The sequence below is a fragment of the Dipodomys ordii genome, unplaced genomic scaffold, assembly GCF_000151885.1.
Source record: "Dipodomys ordii isolate 6190 unplaced genomic scaffold, Dord_2.0 Scaffold270, whole genome shotgun sequence".
Classification (NCBI taxonomy): domain Eukaryota; kingdom Metazoa; phylum Chordata; class Mammalia; order Rodentia; family Heteromyidae; genus Dipodomys; species Dipodomys ordii.
In genome coordinates this window covers 120,301-121,991 of record NW_012267486.1, presented here as the reverse complement: position 1 = coordinate 121,991, position 1,691 = coordinate 120,301, and the positions used below count along the sequence as shown (strand labels likewise).

The following is a 1,691-nucleotide window of genomic DNA, read 5'->3' as shown; positions in this document are numbered from 1 at the left end:
AAATGGAAGCACAGGAGTTTTGGAGATGGTGGTGATGTTTGTGGGTGATAGTATTTGTTTCAGCTTTGGAATGTATTGTCTTTTTAGGGGAGGCTGTCTCAAGAAAGGGTCTGAAGCACCTCAAATGGATGTCTCCGGCCTTGTGCATTCACAAAAGTTTCTCATAGCTATACCTAGAATCTTCACTTGGGAAGCAGTTTAGGCAAAAAAGAAAAAAGAAGAATTCACAGCGCACAATAGAATATAGAATGTATAACTTATTGGAATGGAGAAATTTAATAAATTCATGTTTATATTAATCATTCTCTGGGTAATACAATTATCTGTTTGTATTAATCATTCTCCAGGTCATACAGTTATCTATCACCTGGAATAATGGAGATTAGGAACAATGTGACCGAGTTTGTTCTCCTGGGACTTACAGAGAATCCAAAGATGCAAACCGTGGTATTTGCTGTGTTTTTTGTCATCTATATCATCTCCCTGGTAGGCAACGTGATCATTGTGGTCACCATCACTTCCAGCCCCTTGTTGGGGTCCCCTATGTACTACTTCCTCGCCTATCTCTCCTTTATTGATGCCTGCTACTCCTCTGTCAGTACCCCTAAATTGATTGTAGATTCACTCCATGAAAAGAAAATTATCCTCTTCAGTGGATGTATGTCCCAAATCTTTGGGGAACACTTGTTTGGAGGTGCTGAGATCATCTTGCTGTCTGCAATGGCCTATGACCGCTATGTGGCCATCTGTAAGCCCCTGCACTACACCACCATCATGAGCCGGCATGTCTGTGGCTGTCTGATTGGAGTGGTGTGGATGGGAGGGTTTCTTCACGCCACCATTCAGCTGCTGTTCATCTTCTGGTTACCTTTCTGCGGCCCTAACGTTATAGATCACTTTATGTGTGATCTGAACCCTTTGCTCAGTCTGGTCTGCACTGATATTCACACCTTGGGGCTCTTCGTGGCTGCTAACAGTGGTTTTATCTGTCTGTTAAACTTCCTCCTTCTGTTGGCCTCCTATGTGGCCATCCTGTGCACCCTGAGGAACCACAGTTTGGAGGCAAGGTACAAAGCACTCTCCACCTGTGGCTCCCACATCACAGTAGTCATCTTGTTCTTTGTGCCCTGCATATTTGTGTACATGAGACCTCCAGCTACTTTGGCCATTGACAAAGTTGTTGCTGTTTTCTATACCATGATAACGCCCATGTTAAACCCCTTAATCTACACCTTAAGGAATGCTCAGATGAAAAATGCCATTTGGAAATTGTGTCATAGGAAAATTACTTCATCTGTTAGGTAAATGTCCTTGGAGTCTAACACTGGTTCAATTGAGTCAAGAATCAAAAGGGTGCTTTATATGTCAGCAAGATATATGCATTGGATAAAGAAAAATTGAACCATGCAATTGATTTATAGATTCAATTCTGAAAGAAAAAGAAATAGGTCTAAGGAAAGAGAAAAAGATCTAACTCGTGGCTATTCTGCATACTTGAAAATGTCAGCAAAATTTAGACATTTTTACTAGCTTCCTCCTCACCTTAGGACTCAACACACAAAGGAATAATATATTAATGTTTAGTCTACAATCTCAATAGCAATTCAAAGAGGTTGTCTTGGCTATGAATCCCATTTTGTAGATGAAAAAGTGACAAGGAAAATCCTGATCTTTGATATTAGCAGGCCAGT

General features: G+C 40.9%; 1 protein-coding gene across 1 annotated transcript; it reads left to right on the top strand.

Annotated features, from left to right (window-relative positions):
* Positions 1–375: 375 nt before the first annotated feature.
* Positions 376–1,305, top strand: LOC106001168 (olfactory receptor 4C46-like). The gene has a single exon (XM_013036298.1). The coding sequence runs from the start codon at positions 376–378 to the stop codon at positions 1,303–1,305; it is 930 nt and encodes a 309-aa protein (XP_012891752.1).
* Positions 1,306–1,691: the final 386 nt, after the last annotated feature.